Source organism: Rutilus rutilus (assembly GCF_951802725.1).
Source record: "Rutilus rutilus genome assembly, chromosome: 14".
NCBI lineage: Eukaryota > Metazoa > Chordata > Actinopteri > Cypriniformes > Leuciscidae > Rutilus > Rutilus rutilus.
This window is the reverse complement of record NC_140219.1, coordinates 35,672,002-35,690,232: the sequence shown is the minus strand read 5'-3', so window position 1 is coordinate 35,690,232 and position 18,231 is coordinate 35,672,002. Positions and strand designations below refer to the sequence as shown.

Below are 18,231 nucleotides of genomic sequence, written 5' to 3'. Positions count from 1 at the left end.
TGTTGTGAACTAGTTTCCTAGTTTCGCACCGCATATGTTCTGACTGAACATCCAGGTACCATGCAATAATTCACCTTTTCGAAAGAAATACAAACGAGGAGTAATGCACTAATGAGTTCGCCAACTAACTAGACATTTTGTGTGAATGTGAAATGAATTTCAAGCTCTGGTGGTAGCTAGACTTGTAGACGGAAGAGTAATTTCTCTTATAGGCAGATATGCGCTTTCTAGATTAGTGGGAGTGGCTTGCGGAGCTGTGCAATGTGGTGCATTGTGGGAGTTGTTGTCTTTCATACAAATGCGTCCTGAAGTTATTTTTTGTCTTTTCTCGGTCACAAAGGCACCAAATTCAAAATTTCTTTTACATTTCGACTACATATATGACCCACTTTAAATAAAAAACAATGTTCAAATGGGTGAAATGCCCCTTTAAGCCAGACTTGGCCCAGACTTTGTTGCTATCTGGGTACCGAATCGTCCTCGTCTGCATCGCGATGCATCATAGAAACGATAAATGTTGACACCCCTAATATTTTGGTATATCTACTCAAGGGACAATACTATTATAGTATTAAAATAATAGGCAATAAAATAAATGGAGTTTCTCCATCTAAAGTATTTAAAGAGTTTTACCTCGAGACTGACGCTTCTTACAGAGAAACCGTAATAAGAGTCCAGCGGTGATCAGAACCGGAAGAGCCAGAGGGATGATCAGAGAAGAGCCTGAAAACACAGGAGAAATAAGCAGAGAATATGATCACTTTGAGCTAATTATATTAGAGTTATAGCCCTTTGTTGGTTACAAATGTCTCTACTCAAACCAATACTTTCTCCATTTCTTTGTCCTTGATTCCAACCCATTTTCTCTCTTGTGAAATGATGTATGTATGGGACTAGTATTTCTTTTTTTTCTTTGTTTTATGCCCCTTTTCACAAGATGTAAAATAAGTCTCTGATGTCCCCAGTGTGTTTGTGAAGTTTTAGCTCAAAATAACCAACAGAGACCAGACCATTTTTTACAGCATGTTTAAATTGTCACTTTTTGAGGCTCACAAAAACGTGCAGTTTTAGTGTGATCCCTTTATGCAAATGAGCTGCTGCTGCAAAAAAAAGCGGGCGGAGCCTCACGAGCTTGCGCTCAGAGCCAGGACAATCTCATCTCACGGAATGATGATAATATCAAAACAGAAACTCTCAGTAACGGTGTTCATTTCGACCCGGAGTCAGACAATAATGCCCACAGAGCCAAAGAATAGATGCTGTATGGAGATGGAACAGGTATAGCCTAGTTTAGCTGTAATTACAGCTAAACTACGGTTATAACCAATGTGTCATTGCTTGTAGGCTATCCTCTATAAAAGGAAAAGGATTATAAAAGGACTTTATCTTATTCACCGTATCCCCCAGAGTTAGATAAGTCCATACATACCCTTCTCATATCCGTGCGTGCCGTAACTCTGTCTGACGCACCCACCGCTAGCCTAGCTTAGCACAAAGACTGGAGGTAAACGGCTCCAGCTAGCATACTACTCTCAATAAGTGACAAAATAACGCCAACATTGTCCTATTTACATGATGTGATTTGTATAGTCACAGCGTGTACAAATAACTAGGTCACACGAGACACAGCCGCCATCTTGAGTACGTATGGACTGATCTAACTCTGGGGGATACGGTGAATAAGGTCCCAAAAACTCAGTGTGTTCCTTTAAGCCTGCTGACGACCCCATCCGAATGATGGCCAAAAATATACTGATGAGTTTTAATAAAGTTTATTGCAGAGGTGGAAAGTAACGAATTACATTTACTCGCGTTACTGTAATTGAATCGTTTTTTTGTGTATTTCTACTTTTTTAAGTAGTTTTTAAAATCTGTAATTTTACTTTTACTTAAGTATGTTTTGTTTAAAGTATTGTAATTCGCTACATTTTAAATCATATCCCAGTAGCAGTTTTAACATTAAGTGACATGGCATCTGACGCACAGAAGCCAATGGCACATGTCACTATGCGTATCGGCACATCCGGTGGCACATCCGGTCTTCATTGGCATGTGCCAGGGGATAGTGGCATGTGTCACTGACATCGCGACACACTGACACTGACATGACACCTGACTGACACCGAGTCGCGGAACATGTCACCGTGTTGCGACACCTCCAGTAGTGACTGACAGATTAATCGAACACCTATAGCCTACTGACGTAATTGTGACACAAAATCCTAAATAAATAGCCTAATTTTGTGATATTTAAAATAACAATTAAACGAATTAAAGTGCATTAATATTTTTTCAAACGTGTTATTTGTGTCACATCTGTATTTGATTGGTATGTGTCACTGAATGTTTTGTAATACCAGTGTTATTTTATGTTGTTTATCTCGCAAAGTCACAAACTGCCCATTCTAGGAAAGACACGAAATAAATCTATCATGGGTCACTACGAATACCGTATTAACAGTCGTGTCCGTTACTGTAAACCTTTATTTTTGCGTGATGCTGCACAGACGCACGCCAGTAGGTCCGCGCAAGATTCTCATCTGTGGCTTTAATCTGACATTGACCTGGCACGTCTACTACATACTCAAGTACGCGACGCGCTCATGGTGTTTTCAGCATCTCACAAACAATATGAGGACATGAAAACATGAACATCTCCAGAGCTGCTCTGAGAGAACGCCTAGTGAGCATTTTCATAATTTTATTTGAGAAAAAACTAAAGTTTGGTTTAACTAACGTTAGAAGAAATGATTGTGGGCCTACAATATAATGTACTTCTCATAATAATATTAACAACAACAATAATAATACAATTTATTTAAACATTATATATGGAATATATATATATTTTTTTGTTCATGGTTTAATTGAGTAAATCTGTTTTGCAGCACTTTGCCAAAAAATAAAAGGATAAAAATATTGTTAAACTTTTATTTGATTACCACCGTTTTGGATAATATATTTGTTTTAAATAATAAAAAGAAAAATGTTTTTTCTAAAAGATGAAATATATTTCATAGAAGTCTATTGTACATTTCAATAAATTATTAATGATAAAAAAATAATTAATAAAGGCCTTCTGAAGCAAAGCGATAAGTTTGTGTAAGAAATATATTCCTATTTACAAAGTAAAATTCTAGCTTCTGGCCATACGCAGTCTACTTACACCTAAAACGCAACTCATGACGTCAGAAGTAGCGAGCCCGATCTCACGGGAAAACGTACAAATTCTACGAGGTGGCTTATTCGTACGAATTCATACGACCTGACTCGTACGAATTAGTACGATTTTTGCAAAATCGTACATATTTTACGAATTGGCCAATTCGTATGAATTCATACGAATGACCTACCCCTGACCCTGCCCCTAAACCTACCCATCACGTGGGTTTAGACAAATCGTACAAATTCGTACGAGTGAGGTCGTACGAATTAGTACGAATTAGCCAACTTTTTATCATTCGTACGAATTCGTACGAATTGGTCGTGAGATAGCGTTGGAGCAGCGTAGTGCATCCTGGCGTAGCGTAAATATCAGCAGTACGTCAAATTACTTACATAAGTTGCACTTTAGGTTTTAGTCGAATCCATATATTCGTTAGGCCGGAAGCTAGTTATTTTACTTTATAAAGTTTTAAATATGAATATCTTTCTTATACAAACTCAACGTTTTGTTCCAGAAGGCCTTTATTAATTTTTGTATTATGCAGGCCAGACAAGTATTTTGGTGAGGTCAATATGTAAAGAAAGACTACTCGCATGCACACATTCAAATGCACATACCTATAGATTAAACACGTAATACGCATGTGCACACCGTCAGCGTTTTCACAGATTCACGTTTTTGAAAACATTTCCGCATAGGATGCACCTGTGTATCCTCGCTCATGACTTCTCTGGAAGCCTCCTCACTCCTTGATCCTCGCCTCCTCGCGGTGCAATTAGAGAATTGAGATGTCCTTAAAGATGGCTGAGCTCGATCGGTTTCCGGGTCATAGGATGGAGGACGGAGGAGCGAGACGACGAGGAGGGATATTGAGAAGCACCCCCAGGTTCCTATGGGAACCGGAGCTTCTAAGAGATCTATGCAGTGACGCAATGACTCTTTACCAATCAGCGATTGGCTCTTTTACTTAGAAGGCAGGACAGTTTCTCCCAGGGGATTTTTTTTTTTCAATGTTCAAAGTGATCAACTTTATTGGTTTTGTAAAAATAGAGCATAATGCTATTTTTTATAATGCTATAGCAAGAAAAAAAGTGTCAAAACGCGTTATAAAACGGACACTTCCAGTTCTTGATTAAGATTGTCTGAGCTGTGTTCGATGCCATTGCAATATACTTTGTAACCACACAGTTGAGAGTCGTAATAAAATGAGATGACGCGCAGCCAGCAAAGTTGCAGAGGAAAAAATAACTCTACAGCGCCAAATACGCACGGGGACAACGAGGTTCAGCTTCAAAGATATAGTGAGACAAATAAATATATCATGTAGTTTATCACATCATAGTTTAAAACGTTTGACTGGACATATGAAGTAGTAATTAATGTGTATGAATCTTAATTGATTTTAGGCTATTTAGAGCTGGTTTGGTTGCTGAGAGACGGAGATGGTAATTACGTGTTGTTTGATTTGTGATCATGCTGTGCCTATTCCATTCATTGGAGTATCATATTGTACAAGGCTTAAAGGCACACTATGCAAGATGTGTACCTTAATATAACAGCTTCGAAATTGTTTCGATGACGGCGCTGGCAAAACCAGCAATGCAAGTTTGAGAGGTGGCGCCCCAACAAATCTCACGAGAATCACAACTTGCTTTACGGCATGACGTCACATACATCAACAACATATGAAGCAGCCTCTGTGGAAGACACTAGCACGCATTTCAGACGTGAATCACGGCAGAGTCGACTAAGAAAATGGAGCGCAGTCGGAAGAGTGCAGAGACGGCTCTGTGTGAGTGGTATTTACGACAGTAACGTTAAACAGACTATGGAGACTCTAAAGCCTCTGTTATACTCCAGTTTGGACGCGTACACGACAGCTGCGCACAGCTCGGACGCGGACTACTTGTATTTATACATTCTGCTTAGGTCCACTCGGTGAACGCGTTCAACGCATGAGCAGTAGATCGGTCGGGACTGTATAATCGATAATATTTTTTATATTTATAGTTTATATTTGAATTTATGTCAAAACCTAGACACTTTCAAACATCAAAATGACATTTATTAACATGTATTCGTGTCAAAATGACATATAAACATCTTTTCCTATTCTATTTTGCCTGGAAACGCTTCCAACACGCTTGCATAGGCATTGGTTCTATTTCAAGCATGCGTTTTCCGTTTTTTTCAAATTCGGCGTCCATGTTATTTCCATCTCTTTCGTGGTTTTAACCTAATGAACGCGCGCCCTTTTGACCGCGCGGTCACAAAAAATGGGAGGCACGCGGCTGTCCGCAAGGAGCCTCCGCGCGCACCCCCGATGACGATTTTTACGTCACACGGACCCTCGCGGACCCTCGCGCCCTCGCGGTCGCGGAAAGTATAACAGAGGCTTAAGGGTCATTGTTTGAGAAAAACGGAAACTACATAGTGTGCCTTTAAATAATTTAAATATGCATACAATAATATACAATATAATTTTGTAGAACATGTCTATGATGTAGCCTTGAAGCCAATTTGAGTTGATATTACTCTTGCTAAGCTCGGATTTCTGAAAGATGCAAAATTCTGAAAGACGGATTTGCGCTCGTTTCATTTTTACTCTCACTCATTATTGCATAGAGATTTTAGATAGGGTAGGCTATTTGGCTTCGGGAACACCCCTTAATCTACTCCAGTAAAACAAATTCTGGAGGATGATCCACCCACATTTTTTTTTTGCTTCTATGTGTAAACTTTTAGTAATGTATTTAACTTAAATAATTTAAGTAATTAAATAACTCATTGTTAAGTAATGTTGTTGTAATCAAGATTATTAATGGGACCTGTTTATGTAGTATGTACAGTATAAATTGCAGGAGGTATAATGCTGTGTATTTAAAGGTGCATTAAGTCATGTTTATTTGAACAATATGTAACTTTATTTTAAGGTGTCATTGTTACAGTGTAATTATATACTTAAGTAAAGGAATTACACGCTGGAAACTACCGGAGAAGAACATTAAATAACGACCGCCTAGTCGAAATCTTCCTTTTACTGTCAAAATTCGGCACAACACAGGATTCGGGCCATTGTTGTCCGACTCCCACATCTTTTTGGCTAACTGGGACTGTTATTTCTGCATGTGAGTTTTGATTTGTATTAATATTACCTGTCATGTTCTCCCCAAGCGCGTCTAGGCTGCAGCTGGCGTTTCTCGCAGATTCAGCGCTGGCCCATTGTTGAGCGTAATTTAATATTTCCTCCATGTTGCCTAAATGCTTTATATCTCGATAATCCGTTTGTTAACTATATTTCACTTACGTTATTGTAACTGTCTATAAACTGTGTGTTTAGTTTGCACAACACGCTCCCCTACTATGACATCATGAACAGAACTGGCATGTGACGTCACAGAACCGGTCAAGGTCGAAGCTGCTGCCAAAGCCTAGTTCACACACTACAGGATTTTAAGCCCGATTTGCAAATAACATAATGTGAATTATAGAAATGTGAGAGTGTGCTATGTTTATGCTAGGTTGAAGAGGTGTGTTTTTAATATAGATTTAAACTTCGGGACGTTGGGTATTTATGGAATGGACCACCGGAGGAAAATAGGGTAGGGTCATGTCTTTTTATTCTTTGTTGAGGAAGAGTCATCCAACCTTTTTTAGTCTGGGGGAGGGTCACCCAACTTTTGTATTCATGAAAACAGAGGGTTTTTTTTAAGTGGCTTGTTTGGTGCATATTTTTCCATGTAGCTCCTTCAGTCTCGACCGCTGTGTGAGAATCGCGACACACCCCTTCCAACTCCCAGAGTTATCCTCCCCATCCAGATCCAATGCTACCACGTTTAAATTAAGTTAGCATTATAAAATAGACCTACACCACAAAACTAGTTAAAGGATAAATTATTTAAAATTGGGCATTTCCAGCGTTATGGACGTGACATTTGCAATAAAAACAGAAAATGCATTTAATAGGCTACCAATATAGGCTATTGAAACGTCTGTTTATATATCCATACTCCCTTAATAAAATAGTCCAGACTATATATCAAAATATCATAATATCATGTTTTATATTTAATATGAGGAAAATATACATGCCGTGACACAAAAAAATGAAGTTCACATTAAAAATTAAGAGTAACCTTTTTCTTTCTTTTTTTTTTTATGTCAAAATTTGAATAGTTTAGTATGAATTGTATATGGTTTCAGCCTGGTTCAAGACCCACACTTTCTTATTTATTTATTCAATATTATAATATTATGAGTTAGTAAATTAAATTTACTATCAATTAAATTTAAATTAAGTTTACTAAAAGGATATGTGACACTGAAGACTGGAGTAATGATGCTGAAAATTCAGCTTTGATCACATGGAATATATTATATTTTAAAGTATATTAAAATAGAAAACCTCTATTTTAAATTGTAAAATTATTTCACTGTATTGGTTTTTTTCTGTATTTTTGATCAAATAAATAAAGATAAATAGCAAGAGACTTCATTCAAAAACATAAAAAATAGTAATGTTTCCTAACTTTTGACCAGTATTGTATGTATATACCCATATTTATGATAATATGGTTTAAATTAAAGTAGAAATGATCAATATATTTTACATTTAAAAACACATATTTTGTAAATTAATAATAATAATATTTAAATAAAACAAATTGTTATGGCGTCTCCAAATGTCATTCTCATAGTCAAAAGCCCAGTGAGGAGTGTTGTAGTTGTAAGTTCCCACATTCACCAGCTGGGGGCGCTTCACTGTTACATGTTATGGCTAATTCAGATGATGATTATACATCACATCTCAGATATTCCACGAATCCACAACCCGACAAACGAGAAAACCAGCACTAACAGGCTTCTTTGAGTGTGAACAGAAGCTGCGTTTGTCTGAGCGTTTGACAGACACAGCAACTACTTTCCTGCAGGGCATGATGGGTAATTATGAAGCCACATGCATCCCAATGTGCATACTATCCACCCTATCTGCCCTAAATAGTATTGACAATTACTAATGTCACATATTATTAGGATGGATAACATGCACATTGGGACGCAGGCTGTGAGCTTCTCATATTCAACAGCTGTGGATTATTATGAATTCATTTTAATAAGTAATTAGTCATTGACACGGGTGTAGAGTAACCCTTACCATAACTCTTGAAATAACTGAGTTTTAATGACAGATTGAGTGAAAGGTTTCCCAACCGTGATGTCAGCGACCTCAGCGGGTGTTCAAGTCCCGTGTGTGTGTGTTTTCTGACGGGATGGACACATAATTCAGGGCAAGAGCGGTTCTGTAAAAATAACCTGAGATTTTCTTTGTTTCTCCTCGGGAAGCTGAGGAACTGAGAAGCTCAGAGATATTATTGATCGCTGTCTAGTAATAACAGTGTGTTGAGTGTGTGTTGATTAGCCAGCATAAAGACGAGATGAAACCCTTGGAGAAACATATCAATTAATCTATCTATTTGAAAAAAAAAAAAAAAGAATAAAGTTTACATATATAAACATCTTTAATCTTTATTGCAAACTTAAGGATAAGGCTGAAGATTTAATACGTACAGTACATAATTCAGTTATCGAAAAGTTGTAATATCTTCTTGTGACTAAAAGGCACCAAAAATAAGAACTTTTTGTTTGCAGTTGAGGTAAATGTGTAACTGCCTTCAGCATTGTTTGATGCTCAGAGTTTTACACACTTTTCTAGCAACACTGCGTAAGTGTCAATGCTACAGAAAGACATTTTAAAAGAGTTTCTATTGAAAGATTATTTCAAGCTCAAAGTGGCGTGAAGTGTGCTCAGTATATTGGTTAAGAGTTAATACAGAATTAATTACGTAGTAATGTAATAGAGAACAAAAAAAGACAAACAACTCATTCTAAGAGACAAAAATGAGTCAAACAATTTAGAGATGGGTCACATGATTTGTTTCTGAAGCTGTAATGCCACTTTGTGGAAATCCTCTGGAACTGCAGGAACTGTTGGCAAATAAAAAAGACTGAGTTAACTAAAGTTCATTTATCAGGCAGTATATTCAGTCATTTGAACTTTTTTGCATTCTTTTACCTTAAGACAATCATATTTTAAAGTGGTCCTTTTAATGCTTATTTATATGTTCAACTTGTTGCTGTTTGAGCCTCAAAAATCTCTGCAAAGTTTCAAAGCACAAAAGTTCTTCTCTATATCAGTGTCAGTGTTTCTGAACTCCTGAAACGCCTCCTTTGTAGTCTTGAGTTTCTTCTGGGAAGGAACACGTCACAATATTCCTAATTTAAATAATTAATATGCAGAATAAAGGGGCGGGGCCTTGTTGAGTTAGGGGCCGCTCACATATCGCGCATAAAAACGCGTCGAAAACGCTAGGCGCGCCGCGTTCTCCTTTTTTCCAAAGCGCTCGGGTGGTTGCGCTCCGGAGGCGTCTGTCGTTGCTAAGCAACTATCAGCTGCGCTCTCCGTTACAGCAAGGAAATTTCAGCAATGGATTTCCACCACAGAAAAACCCTTGCAGTAACTCTGTTACAAGATTTATTTACTAAGAAAAGTAAAAAACACCGCAGTGTTTGGGTGCACCCCATACTACAGAAACGCAAAAACCATGGGGAATTTCACCAGCTGATTCAGGAGCTCCGCCTGGACAATGGGAGGTTCTTGTCACGTGACCTGCGGTGCGCTTGCGGCATTCTGAAAAGTTGAGATGTTTTTATCTCGATGCGGCGCGGACGCGCTTGGAAAAAACGAGCGCGTCGCACCGCGACCGCGTCGCTTCCATTATGAGCGCACATACCGCGCGGCTACATTTGAAATAACGAACTTGCGCGCGCAAAAGACGCGATATGTGAGCGGCCCCTTAGTTAGTAGTGTGTTAAACTGGCGGTTATGGTAAGGGGCGGGACATTTCCCAAACACACTCGAAGCGCTCGACCAATCACAACACACTGATCCAGCCGACCAATCAGCGCACAGTGTGCTTTTCAGAAGGAGGGGCTTCATAGAGACAGGAACTAAACAGTGGTGCGTTGTTTCTCGTATAACGATCTAACTCGCTGGTTAACTGTCATAGTGCGATGCAAAAGACTTTGTAAAAGGGCATAATATGTCCTCTTTAACACAGCAATTCAAGACACTAAGGCCCAGTGACTTTTTCACGTTTTCTGCAGATTCTGCTTGGAAATCTGTTATTCTACAGAATGGATTTTTTTTAAGCATCATTTAAATAGCTTGTATTCAAACTGGCAGTATGATAGTATGATGATGGACACGAATCATTAATAAAAAATGGCTTATTGACACTTGCCTTTTCATCCAGTCAAGTAAAGGAGCAGGAGCAGGATCGGCATCATTGTAGGATTTCAAACACTCAGTCTGCTTCCTTTTTGTATTTGACAGGACCTTGAGACACACACAAATGTTCTTTTAGTCAAATAAAAGACACTCTTCTAGTTGCTCTCTTAAAGTGCTGTGGTAATTCTGATAGTAAAGTCTGGCTGGCGCTCTAAAACATGTTTGGTCAAGGAGTGACTAGATTAAGTGCTGAGATCCTTCACATGTTGACCTTGCTTTTACAAGTTCAGGATTATCCCTAGAAAGCATTAAGAGCGTGTCTTTGTGTGTGCGTGTGTTAGAATGTCTGCATTGCGATTTTAACATAAAAAAAATTCAAAGGAAATTAAAGTGCAAGAACTAGTTACCCGATTTTCCCTGTCAAAGAATTTCAGTAAAGTCACAGAAATCAATTTGACTGTATAGAAAAATTCTACTTTTACATCTACTTGTGTGTATCATTAACTTCCTTAAAGGAAAATGAGTCCAGCTCCATTCTGTTTTGAACTTTCTAACCCCTCTGAAGGATCCATCCTCTCCCATAATGCACCAGGATTGCTCTTTGACCTTCCCAGGAGAAGACCTTCATATCTTTCATGGGTCAGCTGCAGGTCAGTTGGCCTATTTTCTCGGATATAGGTGTAAGTGTTCCTTAACAACATAAAACATCATTCCAAGTTACTGTAAACCAAACTCAGTGACGTTGTTCTCTTTGAATATTTTATTAAAAATACATAAATATGACATTGCATAGGCTACACTACCGCTCAGAAGTTTGGAATCATCAGGATTTTTTATATTTTTAAAAAGAAGTCTCTTCTGCTCTCCAATGCTGCATTTATTTGATCAAAAACACAGTAAAAACAGTAATATTGTGAAATAACTGTTCTCTATTTGAATAGATCTTAAAGTGTAATTTATTCCTGTAACGCAAAGCTGAATTTTCAGCATCATTACTCCAGTCTTCTTCATTTAATTCAATAAAGATTTCACAGCAAAACGTAGATCAACGAGAAACATTTAGTAGTAGCTTCCACGCTGTCAAAAATTCTACTAGAGGTATCAGTTTCTCGAGACTGGTTTCTGGATTTTGTTGTTGTTGAGTAGTCGGTCCGTCGCCCTGTAATGGTGGACCGGCAGGGAACGACTGAACAGACTGCTCTGAAACCCTCCTCAGAGGGGGCGGGCGTCCCGAGGCCACTACGTTTCCGGGTGGTCCTTGAGATATGTGCTCGCCGGAGACCGCTGCGCCCTGAAGCACCGGAGGTGGCAGGGTTGGCAGAACGGTCCCCTGAGGGCACCGAAGGGAGACGGGCACCGTAAAAGGAGGTGTTGACCGATCTGCTTCGGGGGGGCTACCCTCACTGGCCTGAGCCCTTGGGTGTCAGGATTTTTTCCCCACAGCCTTCTTGGCGATGATAACGGCCCGTGTGACGTACTTTTGCACAAGCCCCTTCCACGACTGTTGACTGACACTGCAGAATTAGCATAGCCCCGCCCTGAGTGAGCTTAACACAGTCCAACATTGTTTTGATGCAGGGCAGTTGTAGACAAGAATGTCTTCTAAAGCGATTGAGGTGTTTCGTTGTTGGATGCTTCTCCAGAGAGCACAAGTTGAATTTGCTCAGCGAGTTACTCTGGTGTCGAGTAATGATGCTCATTAAATATGTCCTTGTATCTGAGCAGCACCAATCACATCCGGTGATCTGATATAGGCGGGCCAGAGGCGAGCTAAACAGAAGACGACAGCGCTGTGACGTCGAAGTCATAAAGTAAACATTGCAAGATGGCTATGGATGAACACCAGTTGTCTGAAACGGCTTTGGCCGCTACAATGAACGAGTTAGACTTGGCTTTTTATCTAAAAGAGGAACAGAAGACGGCGCTCGAATCCTTCCTTTGCAAGAAGGACGTTTTTGCTGTTTTGCCGACCGGATACGGCAAGATTATAATCGACCAGTTAGCTCCGCTGGTAACTAAGCGTATGGGGCTTGTTGGGATTGGTCGTAGTGTTATCCAATAGCCCAGTTGCATGCAGTGAGATTTTCAAATGCACGCTTGGTGCCGTCCCTCGAGCTGGCCGATTTTCATTCGTCGATGCCAGACCGTTAATCTTTCAGATTTAGGTCTGGATTTCCAGGCTAGTTGGATGTAAGAATGAACATAGCCATCTTCATTTACTCTCGTTGTTACTCGAGGATGGATCAGACGACTCTTCACAAAACACAAATTATTTCTTAAAATTTAAAACTTTTTAAATAAGCTCTTTAAAGTTATACATTGATGCGAGAATCACACTTACAACATGTTGTGTCGCTGTTTAAAATATTTGATACACCTTGTGTTGAGTTCAGTTATGATGTAGGTGAGCAGGAGTGGAAAAGTGAATTTTTGGTTTGACAAGGGCCAATAGTACCCAACATTTGTTTGCCAGACTGTAATGGAAAAGACTGGGAAGGGGCCTCACTCATGAGTATTAAAATGTACATTGAAGAACTACTGTACTTTTGTTTAAAAAGAGAGGTGTACAAATGCAATAATATTTTGATTGCCAATTAATTTGGTCATTTTTACTTTTAACTATGAACAGGAAAACATTTTATTTTTTTCAGAAATATGACAGTTCCCTACCCATTATCAACATGCAACCCAAGCACAACCCCTGGAAATAAAGTAGAAATTAAGGTAGTTGAGTGAAAGCATCGTAGTTTGTTTAATTCATGCTTAGAGAAAGGCACCAAGGCACTTCATGGCAAGAAGATAACATATCCAGCATCCAGTTGACCACATAAACATGCTTTATTTCAACATCCAAAATAATTAAAAACATCTTGAAATACTATACATGTACAAAATAAGTACAGATCCTTTGTTGGAACCATTGGAGGGTTTATTTCTTCCGTGCACTTTTATTTTTGCCGCCTCATTTAAGTTTTTATAAAGAAACCTTTCACTGAAAACAAATCAAACAAACTACAACAAAAATAAAATAGAAAAAAAGATGTGCATTGCATTTTGAAAGTAGAAATAAAATCAGGAAACTGGGGGAGCGGCACGTACAGACAAAAATAAGACTTCTCTAGAAACTTCAGGAAGGGGAAATGGAAATGAGACGAACTGGCAATCAGTCCATCCACTTAACCCGTATCAGATTAAGTGCAAATCTACAGTAACCGACCTATCCTGCTGTTTTATTCTCCTCATCCGCTGACACTTTGATAAGAGCAATTGCATCACACTGACACACAAGACATTCTGTTGACATTTAGCACCAAAAAGGCCCTGCAAGTGTAAGTGACAGTATAAAAATGAGTTTGTTTTCTCTCAGATACAAACACACCACAGACAGGACCTGGAGAGGAAGTAGCACCTTTTCATTCCTGTTACTAATCGGTTGAATTAAAAAAACTGCCCTCGTTTCCCCCAAAATCTCCATGCACTTTTTTGTCCTGAGGAAGCCGTTATATCAAGATGACGTCATACCATTGACCTAAATCTGTTCCCTGTGTGATGCTTTACTTTCAGTTAGAAGGAACGAGACACTTGGCTGTCGTTTGTCATATTTATTCAACACCAGAGAATGGTACATTAGCATTTGCTTGTTTTTCATTGTCCTTTTGCAGTGGTCAAAAAAAGTCACCAGGTGGTAGTTTTCCTGTGGACTCCAGGGGGCGGGGCGTTTTACAAGTATATATTATTTTCTTGTTGTCAGCTGACGCAAAGGATTCTCATGAAGTGTCCATGATGGTGATACAGGCTAATGTAGCGGTCCTCGATTTTGTTTTTAAGAATGTTTCTCAAGATGGGAATCGCAACAAGCACCGTCTTCAAGGATTCAGGTTTAAGCACATGGACCGCTTGCAGCCGAATTAGAGTTCAGGCTTTTTTTTTTTAATGAACAGGAAAAGATTTGAAGATGACTGCTAGAAAAAAAACAGCAAAGTCATGTCCAGATTTTTCTTTTTACAAGAAGCAGACTGGGCCAACTTCTACACCGAATTCCTGATCGGGAGCACCAATGTCCATAGGAGCGATATCAATGATTGGCAGACGAGATGTTTTCGTTGTCTTATAGTCAATGACTGTCTTGCCCCATGTGCCAGTGTGTGACTGTGGAAAACAAACAAACAAAAAAGGACAAATTAATTATGATAAGATTAATAGAATGCTGCAGGGATGACGTATTTGTGTAGTTTAGCACGCAATCGTCCTGAAGTCAGTGGGTTTTTGGTTAAATGCCTGAAATAAGGTCTGTGGTGAACACGAGCTCTTTTCTTTTCACAAGCACAATTTTCTTGTCTAACAAGTAGACATTAAACATCATCAGCCGAACACATAAACTCATCTACTCAAAAGATGCTTTCACAGCCTCATTGTGTTTGTAACCGCACGCTTGCAAACTATTCTCTATTGCAAACTCAATCTTTCAGAGAAAATGTTTCTTTTTTTCTTTTTTTTTAAGACTGAGAGTTGTCGAAATCTTAACTGTGGTGCAGTTCATTTAAAGCCTACATTTAGCTTTTTACTTATGATTGTGTTTAGGCATCAAAATTCATAAAATTAAGTTTATCATGATGAGCAAAACGTTATTTTCTCCAATAATCCTACTGGCTTTTTGTCGAAGGAACCAGGGTGATGCAAACATATAGGCTGGACTACAAGAACACGTCATCTCTGCAGTGCTCTGTTTGAGTAACATTACGAGGAAGCAAAGGAACACAAATATGGGGGCAAAAGAAAAAGCAATGGCAGAGATGGTGGTGTGCTCACCGTGCAGCCATCCTCACTGACTCTGTATGTAAAGCGGCTGTTGCCCTCGGCTCTGATCTCGATGTCGTTGGAGCCCTGCAGGAGCAGAGCCTTCTTCAGGTTGCCCGTGGCCTCGTCCATGTAGGCGATGCTGTTCTTGCAGTGGTAGGAGATGTTCTGAGAAGCCTCGTTGGACATCAGGCGCATGAAGGTCAGCTGGATGTTAACATCCTCTGGATCAGAGCCATCGCTGCCATACTGGAACTACATAGAGGACACCACATTACTTCCTGTATTCATCAGCGAAGATCATGATGTATTTTGAGACCACTAATGAATATGTTTCTGTTTGGTTCTAGAGAGCATCTTGAGCTTGAGTGGAAGCTAGAAAATCTTAGCTTTTGTACAAAATGTCAATGTCAAAAATGTGATTATTTGATTCATGTCTTAGAAATAGTGCAGAATCTGAAATATTTCTTTAATTTGAAGTAATAAAATAAAATATTTCAAATTCTGCACTATTTGAGCAAATGATCAAACTTGTAACTAATCAAAATTAATAAAATTCACAAAACTTTCCATTAAAAATCCTAAAACTATTTATTTGTTTATTTTGTTATTTATGGTTTGCTGGAACAGGTTTCAGACCTTTGATCCGAAAGAAAATAACAATCTGTTATGTATATATGTGCACATAAACATCTTTTAAAATGTATTTTTAATGTAAAATGTAATATATTTTATAAAATGAAAGAAATACTTTCAATTCTGCAGTATTTCAAGACCATTAATTAAATTTGTAAGTAATCAAAATTTTCGAAACTCTTTTTTTTTTTTTTTTTACTGTTTTGTATTTTAAATATAGACGTAATGCATTTTATAAATGATCAGCTAAATAATTTTTTGTAGTTTCTGGTCTTTTCACAGTCTATGTATTTCTGTATATCCTAGTATAAGGCCTTGACGTACCTGGAAGCCATTAGGCATGGACTCTCCGAACCAAACATGCTTCTTCTCTCTGATGTTCTTGCTAGTGTACCAGTCCTCCATGGGGATGGTGGTCTGAGATGGGCTGACGCAGGTCTCGCCAGTCTCCATGTTGCAGAAGACCTTGATGGCGTCCAGAGGAGAGCCCTGGTTGGGGTCCACCCAGTAAGATCCTTGCAGGAAAAACAGATTTAAGTGAATTTCAGAGCTTTGAAATGCACAATCATTTCAATACATCTGCATTTGATCTACTGCCTTAAATCGAGTCCATGCTTACCACTCTTCCATTTAGGATGGCGCATCCTCAGGTCACGGCACATGCGGGCAGGGTTGGCCTGGCTTCCTTCGGGGCTACGGATGTTCTCAATCTTCTGGCTCAGATATTTCAGGGTGGTGTCAACCTCAGCATCGCGGTCACGAACGCCAGCATCATCAGCTCTGTAGCCTCCACGCAGTGGATCTGGACCCTTCTCGCCCTGTGGCATGGGAAGGAAGGGCTCACCGCTGCCAGCAGGTCCAGGAGGACCAGGAGGTCCAGGAGTACCAGGAGCACCCTAGTTAAGAGAGAAACTATCTCATGAGTACATCCAATTGGATGTTATTTAGATCTGTTGAAGTCCACGCTAAAACAGAGACCACTAAAAAATCTTAAAAGAGATAATTTAGCAGTAAAATTGTGTTGATTTCAGACTTACAGCGGGTCCCATTTCTCCAGAGCGACCACGGGGTCCAGGGGGTCCAACGGGTCCAGGAATACCATTCATGCCATCCTTACCAGGAGATCCATTGGAACCAGAAGGTCCCTATTGAGTAGACGAAACCGTTCGGAATATTACAATGTTTGCATGCAGAAGCTTGTCCTGTGATTTCTCATTTCAGAGCAATGTTTTCAGAGCAAAACACACCAAACTATCATTCAGATTCAGCCTGTCAACTGCTATTGTCGTATGGAAAAGAGCAGCGAGGACATTCTACCCAGGGTTGCCAAGTTTGCGGTTTTCCCATGGAATCGGGCTACATTTAAACTGTTTGGTTTGGGATATGGCAACCCTGATTCTGCCAAACATCTAATTTAGTCTTCAACATAAGAAGGTAAGTCATATGAGATTGTAACTACATTAAAGTAAATAAACAATGACAGAATTTCATGTCTTTATATCATGTAGTATAAGCCAAAGAAAGTAAATGTTTTTTTTTCTCTACTACCGTCAATGTCACTTTTGTCTTTAATATTTAGAAATATGTAATGCACTATGAGATGAGAACAAAACTGGAACTGAACTGAACTGGATAATAACTGACAATAATGTCTTCTGTAGAGCTTGTAATTAAAGTAATTTCATAATTGATGAATTTTTTATTGTATAAAGCGTTATAAAAATATATTTTTTAACTATTTAAGTGAGGTCATATAAAACCCATGATATGTGATGTGCTACTTACACGAGGTCCAGCAGGGCCAGTGGGTCCGGCAGGTCCTTGGTCACCAGGAGATCCCTAAAAACATTCAGAAAGGGTCAGTTTTCACTTCGAGTGGATTCAGCGGTTCAGATTCAGTGTGTAACTGTGACATTATGCTCACTTACAGGAGGTCCAGGAACTCCAGCCATTCCAGAGAAGCCACGGTGTCCCTTCATGCCTCTATCTCCAGCCTCGCCAGCCTCACCCTTGTCTCCACGTGGACCAGCTGGACCCTGCATGAAGAGAGATGACAATGATCAGACTACAAGATGAATAACTACAAGATGAATAACTGATACAAATGAGATATTCGTACCAGGGCACCACGAGCACCAGCAGGATCGGACGGACCAGCAGAACCAGCAGGACCCTGGAAGGAAGAGAAAGAAAGAAAGAAAGAAAAGAACTAGGGATGCACGATATTGCATTTTGGCCGATATTCGATATGCCGATATTTTCAAACTAATTTTGTCCGATGCCGATACCGATATATATACACATTTTCCCCCTGATATATTTACACTTTAATTTTACTGAAGAG

The 18,231-nt window shown here is 39.2% G+C and overlaps 2 protein-coding genes and 1 long non-coding RNA gene across 4 annotated transcripts in view; 1 reads left to right on the top strand and 2 right to left on the bottom strand.

The window, feature by feature from the left end:
• The window catches only part of LOC311303157, a 31,133-nt gene extending 13,184 nt beyond the window's left edge, over nucleotides 1-17,949 (top strand). For both annotated transcript variants that reach the window (XR_014629723.1, XR_014629724.1), the window contains exons 2-5: nucleotides 16,277-16,394; nucleotides 16,522-16,786; nucleotides 16,919-17,321; nucleotides 17,818-17,949. This is a non-coding gene — a long non-coding RNA (uncharacterized lncRNA). The remainder of the gene's footprint in view (nucleotides 1-16,276; nucleotides 16,395-16,521; nucleotides 16,787-16,918; nucleotides 17,322-17,817) is intronic.
• LOC311303155 (collagen alpha-1(I) chain-like) lies at nucleotides 13,271-16,340 on the bottom strand (the record flags this gene model as incomplete). Its single annotated transcript, XM_084429470.1, has 3 exons — nucleotides 13,271-14,603; nucleotides 15,264-15,506; nucleotides 16,212-16,340. 3 exons carry the CDS (start codon nucleotides 16,338-16,340, stop codon nucleotides 14,457-14,459), a joined length of 519 nt encoding a protein of 172 aa, XP_084285596.1. The 3' UTR covers nucleotides 13,271-14,456.
• Nucleotides 16,474-17,002, bottom strand: LOC311303156 (collagen alpha-1(II) chain-like). The gene is made up of 2 exons (XM_084429471.1): nucleotides 16,925-17,002; nucleotides 16,474-16,783 (listed from the first exon to the last, which is right to left on the bottom strand). Exons 1-2 carry the CDS (start codon nucleotides 16,991-16,993, stop codon nucleotides 16,478-16,480), a joined length of 375 nt encoding a protein of 124 aa, XP_084285597.1. The 5' UTR covers nucleotides 16,994-17,002; the 3' UTR covers nucleotides 16,474-16,477.
• Nucleotides 17,950-18,231: the final 282 nt, after the last annotated feature.

What these genes read in the sequence shown, in the direction of transcription:
- LOC311303156 (XM_084429471.1), bottom strand. Translation starts at nt 16,993, where the DNA reads ATGAATGGTATTCCTGGACCCGTTGGACCCCCTGGACCCCGTGGTCGC. An exon ending in CTGGAGAAATGGGACCCGCT is followed by an intron (nt 16,784 to 16,924) that starts GTAAGTCTGAAA and finishes TCTCTTAACTAG; the next exon opens with GGTGCTCCTGGTACTCCTGG.